The sequence below is a fragment of the Colobus angolensis genome, unplaced genomic scaffold, assembly GCF_000951035.1.
Source record: "Colobus angolensis palliatus isolate OR3802 unplaced genomic scaffold, Cang.pa_1.0 Scaffold27, whole genome shotgun sequence".
In the NCBI taxonomy this organism is placed as follows: Eukaryota; Metazoa; Chordata; class Mammalia; order Primates; family Cercopithecidae; genus Colobus; species Colobus angolensis.
Genome location: NW_012115932.1, coordinates 12,096,975 through 12,113,577, shown reverse-complemented (window position 1 = coordinate 12,113,577; position 16,603 = coordinate 12,096,975). Strand labels below are relative to the sequence as shown.

The following is a 16,603-nucleotide window of genomic DNA, read 5'->3' as shown; positions in this document are numbered from 1 at the left end:
CGTAGGGGTTAACACACTCCTTCATCACCTAGGAGAGCCAGATATTTATAAATTCTGCTCCAGTATCAGCCAGCCATTGGGAGAATTATGCCTAGTAACTTCCTCCAACCAGCATCCCACCATTAGTACTTACAGCAGCAGGCACTTTGACCAAGAACTGCCTGCAGGAGCTAGGAAAAACAGCTTTTTGCAAAACAAGCGTCAGGACTATTAAGTATGAGATAATTGTTAGGGGAAATATGACCAGCTCTCGCATCTTTTAATATACCTAACGCTTTATCTGTATCGATTTGCTTCTGCTAAGGAGGAAATTCAGAGTTTATCTACCTGTCTGTGCAATCAAGTGTGTTGCTGGACCTATTGGCAAATTACAGAAGCCCCACTGGGATCTTGCCTTTTAGGTTCTAATTTCCGCACCCATGGCAAACATGAATAATCAGCAAAGTTAATCAACGCTTTACCTCCTAGGTGCTGTGCGTGTCCAATATCCTGAAATTTGAATGGCAAGCAGGCAACAGGAATTCCCAACTCTAGTAGGGAGGATGCTCAATATCAGAGACCCAATAGAGCAAATCATTTTAGAGTCAGGGAGAGGGGACATGAATATCTTGAGACCATAAGACATCATTAAAGTTAGAAGGACAACATGACAAAGCAATTTAAAAAGCTACAAGAACGACCAGTCCTGATGCCAGCTAGAACAAGGGAAGGGCTCTTCAGAGATGCTTTACAAACCCACTTACTCATAGAAAGTCGTCCATCCTGTTTCATCGCTCTTGGTGGCCAGGAGCCCAGTGTTCCCATCATAGGTCATGAGGCCAAGCTCCAGGTTCTGTGTGGACACGACTTTGAGGCCTCCATTGGTGCCCACGGTGAGGGTGATGATCTGATTGTCAGGCATGAGCAGGTGACGGGGCATGCCACTGCTGTCCCGACGGATCTTCAGGGAATTCCCATTATTGTCAATCAATTCAGTGACATCATTGTCAGCACTATATGTGAAATTGTACAAGTACTCCCCTGTCACCAGGCTTACAGTGTATTGGTGGATGCCATCAGCATTGAAGACATATAACTCCTGCTCTCCGGGGGATGCAGCCTCATACTGGTTGAAGGCATTAAGAACGGGCTTGTTCTTGCTGACCGCCCTGATCCGAATATTTCCAAGGTCTGCAATGTAGATGGTACCATCTGGAGCTACAGCTAAGGATGATGGGGAATTCAAGATGGCATCAGTCGCATAGGCATCATCTCCTGAATAGCAGTTGCAGTTGACATCGTTTTTGCAGTCGCAGTCTGAGGCTGCCCCAGCTAAAAGGCAGATCTCCCCATTGGTTGTTACCTGGCGTAGACGGTTAATCTTCTTCTCATCTGTCTCAGTGATATAGAGGACCCCAGTGTGAGAAATGGCGATGGCGCTGGCTGACTCCAGGGCAGAGTGAATGGCTAGTTTGCTGAGTGAGTAGTCAATGCCAGGAACCTGGCAGTGCATGGGGCGTCCTGCAATGATGCTGACTTGGTGGTTCTCGGTAATTCGAAGGATGACATTGTTCTCTAGAACATACAAGGAGTTATCCATAGGATTGACAGCAAGGTCTGTTGGCCACTCCAGACGAACCTGTGGATGATATGGTATCAGATTAAAGAACAGCCTTTAATATGTCCAACGTTTAACTGTAGGGCACTTACTGGTTTTATGTATTTAGGAAAAAAGACAGCTTTTTAATAACACACTGTAATAAAAATGCTCTTCATTGAACCAGCTGCTCATTGCCCATGATGAGTGGGTGTGATGGAGAAGAAGAGATAATGTAACATATATTTCCTACCATGTCACCTGCCATGACCAGAACAGGCCATCAGCCCTACCTATGATGCTGCTTCTTAGCTCCAGATGGTTGGACCAGCATCAGAGCTGTCATATATGGTTGCACAGGTAGTTCACTACAAAAGAGACCAAGCCATCCAGCCCATACTCTGCTCTCCAAGCAGATGCCGGGAAGCTATGTTCATTTGGAGGTGGCACCTGTATCTAATTCACAAAAAGGAGCCATGTGGCTTGGAAGGTGGCTCTGATCAAAGGGGAGCCAAAGTGCAGGCTCGCCAGCAAACTACAACTTGAGTATCTGCGTTAAAAAATAAACTGAACCAAACACATCTTTCCTCTGTGGAATTTGAAATAAAAATCTCAGTAGCAAGTTGTCTGTTGTGGAACTGGAGCTGAAATTTATGAGGTTGGCCAAGGGCTGAAAAGGCCGTTGTAGAAAGGCTGAACGTATATTCCAGGCTGTCTGAGAACAAATGCTGTATATTTGAGTGAGCCTCTGTTCTCTGCCTCTGTAAGAGCCCAAACTAAACACACACTTTGGGTGATATTGTAGAGGGCTCTGCTTTAGTTACTACTGCACAAAGTAAAGGTTTATATAGTGAGGATGCAATCATTTCAGATTAACAGGGAAGTTCTGATTGACATATAACACTGTACAGTACATTCTCAAACCTGCAATAATGATGGAGAAGGGAGGTAATTACACAGCAACTTCTACCCTGTAATCTGCCACGGCTGGAGTATGTCACTGGCTCCACTTTTCTTAACAGAATTTTCCCTCTCTCTTACTCTCTCTCTCTCTCATGCCTATCTGACATTTTCCATTCCATCTTACTGTTTAGCTCATCTCAGGCTTTCTCCAAACAACCCCGTGATCTGTATCTGTATCTCCCCTTCCTATTCCACTTCCAAACCAATCAGGAAGCAGGTAAGAAGCTCAGGCCAAGAGGCAGGTGTTGTTTAGTGAAGAGAAGTAAGAAAGAGTCTCACCTGGGCTACATCCATGCTGGAATCACAGCTCAGCGGCCGGACAGCAGTGAGGTCATTGGAGCCCAGCAGGGTGGAGATGATTCCATTCTGGTCGACCTTCCGGATCATGGTGGCATCAACAAAGTACATGAGCCCGTTCTTGTCTACTGCAATACCTGAGCAAGACAAGCAGTGTGGATTTATCTCTTGGAAAGGGGTAGGATTGTGGGGTAGAGGTGGGAGATGAGATGCCTTGCTGAGCACTCTCTGCTTAGACCAGAGACCCTACTGGAACTGATTAGTACCCTCAGAGCAGTGGTTCTCAGCCTTCTAAGGCAAGATCCTTTCTCATGGGCACTGTGCTGGGATTTGTATAGTTCCTAGGGTGCTGGCTATATCACCACCCTCTTCCCTGCAACTGATGAAAGCATGCTTCTTGGACTGTAAATGAACCAAGGCTGCAAATGAATGAAGCAGGAAATAACTTTGCATCTGCTCTCTTTAGAAAAGAAGTTATTTCTGAAGTTCATTACCCTAAACATTATTAGTAGTAACTGACTTAAATATACTTCACAACTGATTGCAGCAGTAAGGTTGAGAAACTATGATTCTTGTAGTTACAAGGTGGATGCTTCAGGAAGTATTCCCAGTTAAGCCTGACGCCAATCAGCACTTCAGTGCCCCAGGGGGACACTGCGGCCTAGCATTCCCCTGTTGCAGCAGGGCTGAAAAGGCACAGATATGGCTTCTATTTATTTTGTGTCTTTGCCCCAGTGCCCAAGTACAAGGCTTTGCCTCCTTAATCCATGCTGCCCTGCTGCTATCACAGTAGCTAAAAATGCTAACAGCAGTTGGACTCTCTGATGATTGCTCCTTAATGTTAAGTATTTTTAGTCCTTTTCAAATAGAGACCCATGGGTTCCCAGAACTTCTCCATCCTGGACTCCTGGAAATTATACCCATTCTTAATTACTACCATTTATTGGGCATTACAACATGTGAGGCAGTGCACTTTAGACTTCATACACATTTGCTGTCTATCACGAAAGTCTGGGCGTGGCCAGAGGCCCCCAGCTGGGCTTTGTTTTGTCTCCAGCCCACACAGCTGGCACTCTGGCTCACAGAGCCAGGATTTCCTCTGATTTTCTGTGACTGGCAGCCGTCAGAAATCTCCAGGCGCAATCCCCTTCACTTTCCATTTGGAGCCTATGTGCATGATAAAGTTTACTTCAAATAAATAAATAACTAAGGTTTTCTTTTTCTTTTCTTTTTTTTTTTTTTTGAGATGGAGTCTCGCTCTGTTGCCCAGGCTGGAATGCAGTGGCGTGATCTGGGCTCACTGCAAGCTCTGCCTCCCGGGTTCACGCCATTCTCCTGCCTCAGCCTCCCGAGTAGCTGGGACTACAGGCGCCCACCACTACACTCGGTTAATTTTTTTGTAATTTTTAGTAGAGATGGGGTTTCCCTGTGTTAGCCTGGATGGTCTCGATTTCCTGACCTCACGATTGGTTTTCTTTTTAAACACCCATCCACACACCAAAGTAATCTATCTGAGTTAAATGATTATAGGGAAAGCTATGTTTTGGACTGTTGGGCTTAGTTACGTTCTGATACAAAGAAAGCCAAGATGGTAGCAAAGCTTTATCTGGGGCGGGGGACTCTTCCTTGATGGACTTTACCTCTCGGGCTCATCAGGGTTGCATCTATGGCCTTCCCTCCGTCCCCACAGCGGGCTTCATCAAAGGGCAGACACTGCTCTCCAGTCCCTGCCACAACTTCCGAATTCCCAGCCAGGTCTTTGGCTCCACTCAGAGACTTGACGCGGTAGATTCTCCTGCTGTTGGTGTCGGATACGTAGAGAGAGCCGGACACGGGGTCCACTGCCAAGTAGTACTTGTGTGCCGGGTTGTTGCTTTAGTAGGAGAAGCACAAAGAGAAATGAGGAGGGGGCTATGGAGCTGGCTTCTTAGATCAAAGGAATGACAAAAATCCTAGCAAGACGCTTACCTTCTCTAGTGTCTTTCCACTTTAGTGAACTGGAAAGAATCTAACATCAGACTCAGTGTTCTAACACATCATGGTTCTTAGCTACTTCTAATTGGACTTATGCTCCTTATGCTATCAGAGAATTCATTTCCCACCATACTAAACAACTGTTGCTTCATTTAGCCAGTACAAGAGCTCCCACTCCGATCCCGTTTTCGTTAGCAGGATAGTTATTCAAGACCAGCTACAGTCCATGTGTGTGTAGTCTCCTTAATTTCCCCTTAAGGACTTAGTGTATTCTCAAGTGGGATAGAGGAACACTTCCATGTGACAATGTTCTCGTTTTATCCTATGCCTCCAGGGTACTAGACCATTAATACTAGGGCAACCTGGAGTTTTCCTAATTTTATCATGGGAAGCACCCCAGAAACACTCCCAATCTCCAGGCTCAGAGCTTGCTTCTTTACTGCTCTTCAGTGTGGATATGGATAAAGTTGGCATTTAGTGTAAAGACATGTGGGTATCTTGCTGGTCCTGTGTCTGGAATCTGAATTACTGGGAGAGGAGATGCACTTTTCAAATCTGGGTAACAGTGAGGTCACAGGCATGAGTCAGGGTCTGCCAGGGCCCTCAGCCACACTAGGGGATTAATACCTTTGTGTGTGTGAAGTGTATTAGGAAGGCGTGAGCCTCCAAGACCTGGGCTGCTTCCACTGCCATGTGTCTAGTTGCCCTGTGTGAGGCTAACTAGGACAGAGTAAGACTTGTAGAAGTGGCTCAGGGCTAAAACACAGGAAACTCAAAACTCAATTCTGACCCAGCTGGTGGTGACCTTGGTTAAGTCATTTGACAGTGTCAGGTCTTAGCTTTTTTTTGGGTGGGGCGGGGCTGGGGGATTAAGTCAATCATACTGGATATTGCTAATGTTCCCTCTTGCTCAAAACCCTGCAGTTCTTCCCTTTGCAGTACCTGTCACTGGTTTGAGGTTGGGACCAGAATAGGTGCTTATGTTATTCCTCTACTGGTTATTACAATCACCACCTTTAGGATGCAAGCAGTAATTACCTTTCTGCCTCAGTGTGGTAGACTATGTTTTGAAATGAGCACAGGCCCCCCTCCTTTTTTTCCCTGCTATTTTATTTTATTTTTCTTAGAGACAGGGTCTCATTGGAGAGCAGTGGCACAATTCTAGCTCACTGCAGCCTGAAATTCCTGGGCTGAAGTGATCCTCCCACCTCAGCCTCCCGAGTAGTTGAAACAAGTGCATGCTACCATGCCTGGCTAATTAAAAACTTTTTTTTTTGTTTCTGGTACAGATGGGGTCTCACTATGTTGCCCAGGCTGATCTCAAACTCCTGGCCTCAAGAGATCCTCCTGCCTTCGCTTCCCTAAGTGCTGGGATTATAGATGTAAACCATGCAACCAGCCTTTTCCTATTATTTTTCAATTTTACTTTGGGGTGATGGGAGAACAGGGGCTGGGAGAGGTGGAGGGAAGGTGAGAGAGATGACAGTGTTGGATGCATTTGTCCTGCTGACATTAGCTAGTAAATTACTAATTAAAACACCACCATTTGGGTTCTTCTCTGATTTAAGGGAAAAAAAAAAAAAAAAGAACTAGGAAGCTATTTTTAGGAACAATCTGTGTTGAGTTGAGACCACCTTTCACTCCAGTTTCTATTCAGGTTGCTATTAAGACACATCCCTGAACTAGAAGTCAAAGTTTTTCTGAAATTCCAGCCCAGATAACTAAAACATAGACTACCTGGGTTCCATTCCTTTCCTTTCCTCTTTTCTTCTTGTTTTTCAGCTATTAAGTCATTAGAGACTATCCATATATGCAAAACAAATTAGGGCAGAAAGGGAAAAATTCGTGCCATTTTTTAATTAGATGCTGCACTCTGTTACTGAATGAACAGTAGCTGGCATGATCAACAGAAGGATCAAGGCATTGCACATCTGTGCCTATCTATGAGAGAGATAATTAATTTTGGACTTTCTAGGGAGACTGATTTGAGGAGGCTTTTCAAAAGCTCTGGCAGAAGAGCAGGCAATGGAGGGTGTGAGGTCAGTTCTTGCTTGGGGAGACCATTCTTCCTTACGGTTTCATACCTATTTTCACTAAGATGCTTGCAGAAAAACTCAGGTCAGAGGGACAGCCATGCCTCCACACCTGTGGCTGTGGCAAAGATTACATGAGGTTGGTGAATTTCCTGGAAAAATGTCCTTCCAAGGCATTTCTACTTATTTTTAAAATTTGACTCAAATGGGGTGCCTATAACCAGCCAGTTTTGGGGTGCCTGAGGAGAAAGCAGAGGACTTTTCCAATGCATGGCCTTCCACTCACTGTTATGATCTTGTGCAATTTCACTCTACTTTTTGTCTAATTTTGACCTAATATCATGAAGGAAAGCTGTCCATGTTTCATTTCAAAAAGTGAGCGAAGCATTCCTTTGTGTAGTGGTATAGATTGCTTTGCTTTTTCTCTTCTTCTGAATAAAAATAAGGTGGCTTTTCTTTAAGAAAGCTCATGCTATCTCCATTTTAGTGCAGTTCACGTGTGAATGCACGTGTATGTGTGTTTTACACTTTATCTGTGAATTGTCCTAGTGTGGTTTTAAATGATAACCTTGGATCAATATAATGATCAAGGCGGTTTTGACAAAAAATACTTGGTCTCCATCCTTCAAACTATTCAAAAGTGATTTTACTCCATGAAAATTCTCAATGCATCTGACTGTTGGATTCATTCTGACCAGCAGATTGGCAATTAACTTTTTTTTTTAAAGATGACCATATATCCAGGGGAAAAAATCATTAATGAGTTGAAAATGAGTTTTTAACCCGTTTCCAGTTCATTAAAGCTTTTGTGAACCCAGTCCAGCATTTACAAAAGCCAGGAGTTTGCCTCAACTGTTTAGCCCAATTATGGACCACACTGAGCAGTTGGAATAAAAGTTCGCTGAGAGTTCATTATCTTGCACTTGAATCTCCCGGAAATTCTAATTACTGTCAGCTTATTTGGTTGCTTTTTGACTGCATTTCATAATTGCTAAAGCTTATCATATCCACAACACACAATTAGCACATAAAAAAGTTACTATATTTGGTACATAAAAATATACAACATTACACAAGAAGCACAAAACAAAAAAAGCAAACACAAGGAAGCAAACGAACCATATCAAATTATATGGGAAAGAGTTCTTCATCTTACCTATGTTTAAACTCTTTATTTCTTTATAGAAAGAAAACAGAAAGGAAAAAAGAACAAACAGTTAGCGGAAGAATTGATGATAAAGCAAACATAACATTTTTGTTTCTCGTATAAAGGGGCCCAAAAAAGGCAGTCTTTTTCTTTTTTCCCCTGTAACTGACAACTCCTGGCTCAATAGCTTGAGAAGTGCCCCTGATTTTGGACTCCTCCCAGACATTGGACAATCTGGACAAGAAAGCTTGAATTCTCTCATCAGCAATGTGACTGTCACAAGACACAGATTTCTATAGGTGAGATATGCCTCCTGACTAAGGAAGGGATGGCAAACACGTTATGTCTTGGGTGCCAACGTGTGTTGACCAGTAATGGCTACTGGGAGTGTGGTGGTAGAAGGATTTTGAAGCCAAATTTAATATCGGCTATAAAGAGTACTGTGACTCACTTGTAAAGTCCACTCTGGGTGTGGGAGGGAGGATGGTGACACCTGTACCACTTAGTTGCCATTAGGGCATTTCAGGGTAGAATGAGTACTACCCAAGAGGGAGACCCTGCTCAGAGCCTACTGCAGTTGGGCAAAGGCTGTTGAACCCTGTGACTCTGAACCACTTCCTTTCCCTGCTCCATGTCACCTTCATTGTCCCCTTTTCACTTGGGGTGGGACCCCAAATATGCATTCTTTCTAAAAGGTAACGTCTAATATTGCAATAATGTCCACAATGAAATTTATAGGTAATAATATCCTCTTGGAATTGGAGTCAAAGAATCCAGTTATCATTTCTTATCAGAGAACTAGTAAAAATTTTGTTGTTGTTTTAAGAGAAGAAATATATTCAATTTCAATAAGAAAGTGGCTGAAAGTTAACGTGCCAGGGACGAGAAGATGTTAGGGTCTCAAGTAAGGAGAAGGACTCCTGTTCTCGAGGCTTCTAGGCCAAGGTGGAAGAAACCCCTGACCCCTCTTTTCCTTTCAGTTGAGGAGAAAGGCTTCAGGGAAGGGACAAAGAGAGTTTAATGCCCTGATTTCTGCTCAGGTGTAGCTCAGTCCTCTGCCGGGGGCCATCATTAGTGGTGGGTTTGCACAGGGATTACAATTTTATATTTTATTCCAATGTGTTAGTTTTTGCAAAAAAAAAAAAAAAAAGTTAATTAAATGATGCTGATAACTCCTGAGCTCTGAATGACATAGTGCAATTTAAGATTCATTCTGCAAAGCCTGGTGTGTCAGGGTGGCAGCCGGGAATTCTTGTGTCTATTTTATATTGCTTAATGAAAGTGAAATGTTATCTGCTACCAGTGGTAGTCATATTTGGCTCTTAATTATTGCCATATCAATTTCACTTTTTAAAGTCAAGATTTTGTAAAAATACTGGATGGGATTTGGGTCTGCAGACCTGACCTACTTCTTTCTTAGGAACATCTGCTTTCAGTTGATTAATATAAGATCTATGTTGGAGGAAGGAGAAGGGCAGGGGTGAAGGATCAAGTCCTTGGAGACTTGTAGAGTCTACCTTGGATCTACCTTGGAGAGTGTAGAGCCTGAATGATCATATGAATATGAGCTTTGGAGAAAGGCTGAGGTCACTGCTATTCCAGTCCAGGATCACAGCAGGCTGGATGCTTAGCACGCAACAAACCAGAATAACAGCATCACCAAGTCAGTCTATGCAGCTGGGTTCAGATGTCCTACTTACAAAGGATAGGCCTAGGCTTTGTGTGCATGGTTTTAATACCACAGACTCTTTAGGTGAGCCCTTTGAGGAAAAAGTGGTGTTTCAGATGGGAGAATTGAGATGCATTAGCTCTTCTTCACACTGCAGAGTCTCAGTGATGTCTCTGCGAAGCCTTCAGGGTCTCTTGTGGCATTCTCAGCCTGACTCTCAGGGCTGCCATCATGCTGTCTGGTGATTTATGTTTGTGTGCCTGTCCCCCTCACTTCTTTGTGAATAGGACATGACTCACTCATCTCTGAATTGCAGGTACTTAGTAGAAGGCCCAGGAGAGAGTTAGGGCTGGAAAAATGGGTTCTTGAGTGAAGGAAGCAAGGAATGAGGCTGCTTCCCTTAGAGAAGGGGAGACCCTGACTAGGACTAGCTCCAATCCCTCATGTTCTGCTCAGAATTACAAATCTACAATCAGTGGAGACTGTTGTCTTTTTTCATTCCAACTCTCTCTGTGCCACATTTTCCCCTTGAGGAAGGTGGACTTGGAGTAGCCACAGGGTTTTTTTGTTGTTGTTGTTCTAACGAAAGAGAAGTTGACTTGGGGTACATTTGGTTTAATTTCAGGAGGATGAGCTCATGTGGCTTGTAGTCCCTTTTGCACCCAGCTAAATGGTTGTTAGCCATTCTTGAATAGGAATGTCTTTCAGGAATGCTCCTTCCCTACCATGTTGATTTGTCTAACATCATTGCAGAGAGTAAAAGGCCCCATGTAGAATTCATATTTCACTAATACAAGGACATCGATGACAAACTGGTTAATGAGCATCATTTCAAATACTATTTAGATTATTCATTCCACAGGAAAACTTGAAATGCCCAGAGATATTACAAAGGAAGCTTGATAAAGATTTTCCCCAATTTTATAACTCTAATGATTTCACCAATAATCAATTATGAACACAAAAGAAAGTTTTCTAATTTATCAATAATCTGAAACAAATTTTGATCAGCCTTACTAGAGGAAAGACTGAAAATCCCTCTGTCACTTCTATAGATAATGAAATTACAAAATGACTGTAATATTAAAAGATGATCAAAGATATGCAGCCAAAAAGTATAGAAAAACGTGTATCACAGAAGTGTTACAGGAGTTAATTAATAAAAATATTAGGTTATTTGTCTGGATTTTGTGATGTTTGTGATAGAATTGGCTTTTCTAAACTTTGCAAGTTTTTGGGTTTCTTTTCTCATCCTAAATATTCCATTTCATTTCTCATTTCATATTTATAATTTTATTTTTTTCTTCTTAGGGAGAGTCTCTGAAATTGTCTTAGTGTTAGGCTTCATGAAATCTGGGTTCTACCCTTGGTAAAAAGGCTTTGAAAATAGTTCCAATCAGTCTCCAACATTTTATGGGGACATTGTTTTTACTTTTATTCTGGATTGAGTGCTTCATGACTTTTCTTTCCTGACCCCCATTTTCAAAGCCTGACCACACAGGAAAAGCATTTGAGTGGAACCACATAGTCTTCCCTAAGAGTCTACCTGGTCATCAAGCAGGGTCTGTCCTGGCTGAAACTCTCAGGCAGAGCTTGTCCTTGGTGACGCTTCCTTCCAATGTCTGCTGGCTCTGCCCACCTTCCCAGGCTCCCACTTTCCCCCTACCGGGTACTAACATATCTGGGTTGGACAAGTCCCTTCTCTGAAGGTCTCCTCTAATGAATGGTGCCCTTGACTCCATGCTGAAAGCACCATTAGAATGTCAGCATGGTGAAGCGGTTTAGTTGGAAAAAAGCATGTTTAGTATCATAATATTACTTTATGTTTAAAAAATAAAAAGAATTGGAATTTCAAAAATTAAGAAAGATGTCAGATTCTTATGTTTATTAAACGGAGCTAAGCTAAAAAAAGGTAGAGAGATACTGTCCCATCCCATATAATTCACTGCCTTATACTGAGGTCTAATTCCTAAGATGTTCTAAAATTGCAGAGGGATGAAAGATTTTTCTGTGAGAGAAATTCTCCCTATAATGTTAGTGACTGACAAATTTACTCTGCTCTAGGGGGCTTAGGTTTTCCTGAGACCACTTGGAAAGGGTGGTGGGAAATGGACTAGTAAAGATGGGATATTAGGCTTTTATGGGAAAGGAGTATGAAAAATGTCCTAAATGTCCGCCTAATCAGAGCACACAGATGATAACCATTTTACCTAAGAGAAGGCTCTTTGTAGTATCAGAAGTTATTTAAGTGTATAGAACTTGTCCCTGCATGTTTTGAGACAAAGGAAGGAGGAACGGGGAAGGATAGCGAGAGAACCATGGAAACATTTCAATAGGATCCCAATTCAGAGGCTCAGCTCTGGGGTAGGTAAGCGAGATAGGGACGGGCACTGACTCCCGAAATTGAATCATTCAGCTGCCAACTCACAATGGAGAAAAGACATAAGCAAGACAGGTCTCTTCCTCCCCCTCCCTCCCTCTGCTGGTTGCTGTTTTGAAGAGAGGGGATTGACAGCCCTTTGTTTTCAGGTATGTAGTGGGAAGAAAAGAAGAATAAAACCAGTGTTCTTGTAAAAGCTTAACTTCTAATCGGCTCTGGGTACCTGGCTGATGAAAGTAAGAACAAGGCTAAAGGCAGTTAAAAAAATCACACAGCTGTCGAGGGAAATTGGGAGCCATATTCCGCCTCAAGCTGTCCTAATGTCACCACGTGGGCATGGCGTGACTTGCTCTGATTGGGCCCTTAGCTTGCACCATTGACGTTGTGACCTCCACAACTTGAGAGACATGGAGTCAGGGATAACTCCAACAAGAGGGAGGAGATGGGTCTGCATTTTCTTTAATTTAAGCAACCTATCTTGAGCACCTAGTGTGGGCCAGGACCTCCTCTAGGCATTAAAGGGACAAAGATGACCAAGAGGTGTTCCCTGCAGAAGTTCACATGCTTGGGCCCTAAAGACTTACATAGACATAATGACAACAAGGCATTCAGTGGCATCAACTCTAAGATCAGAGAGTGCAGTGACTCAGAGGTGGGTGAGAATGGCTTCTGCTGGGGAAATCAGGCTACATGGAAGAGGGGGCCCTGATGCTGCGCCTTGCAGGTGGGTGTGATGTGGTAGATTAGGTAGGTAAGGTATTTTAAGCAGAGCAAGCAGCAAGAGTGAAGGTTTGGAGGTGGGACTGTACCAGGTGAGGGCTGATTAGCCTCTGAGCAGGAAGAACGGTGACAAAGGAGGAAGGGCCTGATGTGGAAGATTACAAGGGGCCAGATGAAATACTTCCACCCTTTTTTCCTATAGGCAATGGTAAAGCACAGTGCTACCTGCACCCTGCCCTGCCTTCTCCCATGGTTCTCTGATGCCCACAGGGTGCCTGAGTAAAGGAGACTTTCCTAGGATTAAAAAAACAAACAAAAACAACATCTTGGGAAGGGAATCTATATGGATGGGCAAGTCTAGGAAAAGTGATTTGTCTGATCACCAGTTTGGCAGTGTGAAGACTACCTGGCCTCCCCCCACGTGTCTCCTTCTTGCTCTCATTGTTCACCCTCTGGTTACCATGCCCCCTCCTCCACCCCAGGCCTGTCTCTGGATCTCCATGATGGTTGGCCTTTGGCCCTTCAGCTCAGCTTGAACTGCACTGACTTCCCCAGGTGCCACCTCTCATGCTCACATGGGTGTTTTCTGAGCCTGTGTTTCATCCCCTTTTGCACTGCAGAGCCCAGCACATGCCTGGCTCGCCTCCATGTTCAATACATCCCACTGGATCACTGAGGCTGCAACCTCCTCAGGGTGAAGCTCTTGTTTTCTCCTCTCTTTTTACTGGCACACTCTCAGCTCCCAAGAATGCTCAGCAGCAGTTGCTGGGGGAAGGCCACTGATATTTCTCCCAGATGTGGCCTCAGAGACTCTCAAATGCAAGTGCAACCTGCAGCTCCTCCTAGGAGAGAGGCTGAGGCTGCTTCAGAAGACACCATCATCCACTCATTTGTCAGGCCAAAATCCTAGGCAGGGCCCTTGATTCGTTTCTGCCTTGTTCATTCCTTATACCTGATCCATCAGCAAATCCTATCAGATTTATCTCAAAATCTAATTGGACACTAATTGGAGCACTCCTCTCTCTTCTGCTACCATTCTGATTCAAATCACCATTGCCCCAATCCTGGACAATCGCTGCAGCTTCCCTATGGGTTTTCCTGCCTCCACTCCTGCAGTCCTACAATCTATTCCACACACAATAGCCAGAGTCATCTTTAAAAAAAATGGAAATCAGATCATATCAATTCCACCCCACTCCCTACTTCAACCTCCATTGCTTGTTCATTGAAATACAATGTACTCTTGTCTAAGTGGTTAGTGAGACTCTGATGCATTGAGGTACCCTTCCCTGAGCTCACCACCCTCCAGCCACATTGGGTTTCTGTCAATCCTTAAATCAGTCAGGCTACTGGCTGGTATAGGGCTTTTGAACAATTTCTCTCTGCCTGAGTGCTTTTCCCCAGATCTCCCCATGGCTGACGTCTATCCCTCAGATAATAGCCAAACATCACCTAATACAAGAGGTTTCTCCAACTAATTCATCTTACGTAGCCTCCTCATCCATGTACCCTCCCTGTCCCCCAGTTTCTGTTTTTTACTCTGTTATATTTCCCCTAAAGCAATTAAGGATACTGGAGATTATTATTTTTTATTTGCCCACATGATTTTGTCTGTGGCTCCTTATCAGAACACAAACACAACAACAGGTGCTTTGTTCTTGACCCCACTTTTTTTTTTCTAGTCAGAAAGCCCCTGAGACATGGTATACATTCAACAAATATTTGTTGAATGAAATTTTGCCCCTTTCTTATAGATCTTACTTCTCTCTCTAATTACAGATCTCCTGAGTTGAGGGTCTGAAATCAACTTTCCTGGCAAGAGCACGTCTAAGAGCTTTTAGGGGTCAGTGTTTTCCCAGCACAGAGGGGTCTGGCCTTCAGACTTAGTAGCCAGCAATGGGCAGGAGGAATCTACCTAGGCTGGCCAGAAATTACACAGCAAAGCCTATGCAATAAAGGGAGTGTTATCCTAGTGAATGTGCAAAGACCCAGATAATTTATAGAGAGCTAGCAGATAGAGATGCTCAATACAACATTTTGAATTAGCAAATGAACATTAGTGGTTCTCAAACTTTGATGTGTGTCTACAGAGCTTCTTAAAAATAAAAGATGCCTTGGTTGTTCTCCAGTCTGGAGACTAAAAGCCTTGTCTGTAAGTCAGTTGTTGACTATTGTATCAAATCTGTGTATGGTTTTTCATAGATACACAAAGCATTTCTCTCACCTCCTTATTTGACTCTGGGCCTAGGTTTTGGATCACAAGGATTTATCTTCTCCAGAGAACCCCAAATGCGGCCCCAATTACCCAATCAAACTCAGGATTTATGGGGGGCAAGAGAGCAACAGAAGGTTGCCTGTATGGCCATTTACCGTAACTCCAAGATGCTGGTCACATTTCGAGAGGGAAAGATGCGTCGGATGTAATTGAAGTCGCCCACATAGAGGCTCCCATCGATTCCAACAGCCAGAGCCACTGGGGCCAGCAGCTTGTTGCCTTCAGCAAGGCCGTTGCAGCTGGGACAGGAAATGCTCCGGCGGCGACCATTGCCCATGATGCTGGTGATGATGGCAGGCTGCTGGGTCAGGAACTGGTTTTCCCCAGTGCCCTTGTGTAGAATTCCTGCGGGGGTTGGAGAATGGGAGGGGTTACTGAAGCCCTCTGGGGAAGACACGTGTATTGGCCAACTGGGAAGGAGGGGAAGAGAAAAATTAGGAATCTTCAGTGCTTGAGGAGCTCTCCAACTTCTTCATGATGTGGAGAGAGCTGCAGTGGGAGAGGTGGACCCCACATGGTGTGGCATTGGGTAAAATGACACTTGGGAGGATAACTAAAGAAGCTTGTAATCCCAGCTTCCTGGTAGACTGGGGCAGGAGACCACTTGAGCCTGGAAAGTCAAGGCTGCAGTGAGCTATGATGGCTCCACTCCACTACACTCTGGATGACAGAGCAAGACCCTGTTTCTATTAAAAAAATAATAAAATAAAAGGAGAAGGTATGAAAATCTATGCATATTTTGAGCACTTGATGAAAAAATGATCAAGGGAAGGGGAGGTGTAACCACTTAAATGCTGAGAAAAGAGACAAGGTTCCAGAGAAGTGGCAAGGCTATAGCTGGGAAAGAAGACGTGTTCACGTACCACTTTTAACATTGAGGATGTGGTGTTTGTCCAGGGACCAGCCACCGAGGTTGGAGGGGTCCAGCTCGAATCCCTGAAGGAGGGCTGTCCTTTTCTCCCAGAGAATTAGACTGGGACAGGTCTCATATTCAAACCCGACAGACACTGAAAGATAAACGGGGTGGGGCAGAGTGAGAGAAAAGAGAGAGTTTACTTGATTACTCCAGAGCTCTGTAGCAAGAATGAGAGGCACGTGTTCGCAGTAATACAGATTCTGTTCCAAAAACTCACTCAAAGAGGCAGGCTGATTGCTTTTCTCCTTGTGATTCTACAATATTAAATTCAGATTTTTGAGTTGAACTCAACCTTGAAACTTTACACAGTAGTACTCTGTGGGGATGGAAAGACCTTTCCAATGAACGACTGGCTTTCAAAAATGACCCTGGTGACATGGAGGGAGGAAAGGAATCATTTGAAAACCTGACACAATTCCCCTTTAGAGATGGACAGGAGACTGTTTCTCTCAGCCTGCTGTTCACGGCATGCATTTATTATATTGTGTGTCATTTATTTCCACTTACTAGGAGAAAGCCCTTTGGGATGGTACTGGCTCATTGACATGGAGATTCTGGGAGCAATAGCTTGTGTAAATTAAGACACTTGATGTGTTCACTCAGGATTCCAGAAAGTGCCAGGAGAGGCAGGCACCAGCAGGGGTACAGCCTGC

At 43.9% G+C, this 16,603-nt stretch overlaps 1 protein-coding gene across 4 annotated transcripts in view; it reads right to left on the bottom strand.

The window, feature by feature from the left end:
* TENM2 (teneurin transmembrane protein 2) overlaps nt 1-16,603 on the bottom strand; it is a 984,758-nt gene that overhangs the window by 43,293 nt on the left and 924,862 nt on the right. For 3 of the 4 annotated variants that reach the window (XM_011947738.1, XM_011947740.1, XM_011947741.1), the window contains 6 exons: nt 15,898-16,041; nt 15,130-15,379; nt 8,000-8,020; nt 4,477-4,709; nt 2,819-2,973; nt 744-1,618 (listed from right to left, as the gene is read on the bottom strand). In XM_011947738.1, the coding sequence (XP_011803128.1) occupies nt 744-1,618; nt 2,819-2,973; nt 4,477-4,709; nt 8,000-8,020; nt 15,130-15,379; nt 15,898-16,041 (1,678 nt within the window). The remainder of the gene's footprint in view (nt 1-743; nt 1,619-2,818; nt 2,974-4,476; nt 4,710-7,999; nt 8,021-15,129; nt 15,380-15,897; nt 16,042-16,603) is intronic. The other variant, XM_011947742.1, reaches the window with a different exon arrangement.